Source organism: Teleopsis dalmanni, chromosome 2, assembly GCF_002237135.1.
Source record: "Teleopsis dalmanni isolate 2A chromosome 2, ASM223713v2, whole genome shotgun sequence".
NCBI lineage: Eukaryota > Metazoa > Arthropoda > Insecta > Diptera > Diopsidae > Teleopsis > Teleopsis dalmanni.
Genome location: NC_051847.1, coordinates 127,775,736 through 127,777,269, shown reverse-complemented (window position 1 = coordinate 127,777,269; position 1,534 = coordinate 127,775,736). Strand labels below are relative to the sequence as shown.

At 37.1% G+C, this 1,534-nt stretch overlaps 1 protein-coding gene across 1 annotated transcript; it reads right to left on the bottom strand.

The window, feature by feature from the left end:
- Positions 1-750, bottom strand: LOC119675685 (secreted RxLR effector protein 161-like). Its single transcript, XM_038086892.1, has one exon. It carries the CDS (start codon positions 748-750, stop codon positions 1-3), a length of 750 nt encoding a protein of 249 aa, XP_037942820.1.
- Positions 751-1,534: the final 784 nt, after the last annotated feature.

Sequence of the window (1,534 nt, the reverse complement as noted above, 5' to 3'; positions counted from 1 at the left end):
TTAGTATTTCATTCCTAATTTCCGTAAGCAATTAACATGCTTTTCTGTAGTGAGTCCTTTGGTAAGGACGTCTGCGGGCATTTCTTCTGTTGGCATATATTTGATTTTAATAGTGCCGTCGTTAACATTGCTGCGAATAAAGTGATAACGAATATCAATGTGCTTTGTCCGTGGATGATACCTGAAGCTTTCCGTTAATTTTTGAGCGCTTTGATTATCATTAAAGATTTCAATTGTCTTACTTGTAACGCTAACATCATCAAGGACTGCCTTTAGATATAACGCTTCTTTTGTGGCCTCAGATATGGCCATATATTCTGATTCAGTGCTTGAAAGCGCTACTGTACGTTGCTTTCGAGCTTCCCAACATATCGCTGCTCCTGATATAATGAACGCATACCCTGAATATGAACGTCTATCGTTTAAGTCAGCGCCCCAATCAGCGTCAACCAGACTATACAATTCTTCATTGTTTTTCTCGTACAATAGACCATAATTGCTTGTACCTTTAAGGTATCTTAGAATTCGTTTTGCTGCTTTCCAATGTTCCACGTTATAATTTGAATTGAACTGGCTAAGAAAGTTTACAGCAAATGCAATATCAGGTCGAGTTGTAACAACTAAGTACATTAATGCTCCTATCAAGCTTTGATAGGGATACATTTTCATAACACCTTCATCAATTTTTTTTGGTTTTGTTAACTTAGTGTTTAATTCTATGGGAGTCTTCACTGGTTTACAGTCTTTCATATTGAACTTTTCAATGATGCTTTTTGCATACTTCTCTTGTGAAAGAAAAACTTGATGCTTGCTTAAATTTTAATGAAACTCGATGCCAAGACAATTACTTACTATTCCCAAATCCTTCATTTCGAAATCATTCGCAAGTGCAGCCTTTATTTCTTTTATACGAAACTTATTATTGGACGCTATTAGTAAATCGTCTACATATATTGTCATCAAAACAATGTCGTTGCCTTCACGCTTAGTGAATACACAAGGATCCTGTTGTACTGCACCTAGACCCATATTCTGTAGTTTCTTTGTCAATTTCATGTACCATGATAGCCCAGACTGACGGAGTCCATAAAGAGCTTTCTTTAATAAACACACAGGTGACTTACTTTATTTAATCGCGCTGTTTCTTTAACTTTTCCACACAATATTGTTGAAGTTTTTCCCACTGGTTTTGATGAAACAACTTTGTTCAGGAATGGTATAAGATAATCGGGAATTTCCATGAAGACACTCTCTTCGAGCTCTCTATTTAGGTATGCTGTAATGACATCCATCTGATGGATCTCCAAATCCATTTTTGCTGCCAGTGCCGCAAGTAGTCTTATAGATGTTGAACGAGCGACTGGAGAAAACGTATCATGAAAGTCTTCACCTGGTCGTTGTGCAAAACCCTTCGCTACTAATCGTACTTTCTGTTTCCCGTCATCTTTAGTTCGAAGCACGAATCTATTCCCAATAACTTTTCGTAATTTCGGTCTTTCGACCACTTCCCATGTTTTATTCTTTAGTTGTGCCA

What these genes read in the sequence shown, in the direction of transcription:
- LOC119675685 (XM_038086892.1), bottom strand. Translation starts at nt 750, where the DNA reads ATGAAAGACTGTAAACCAGTGAAGACTCCCATAGAATTAAACACTAAG.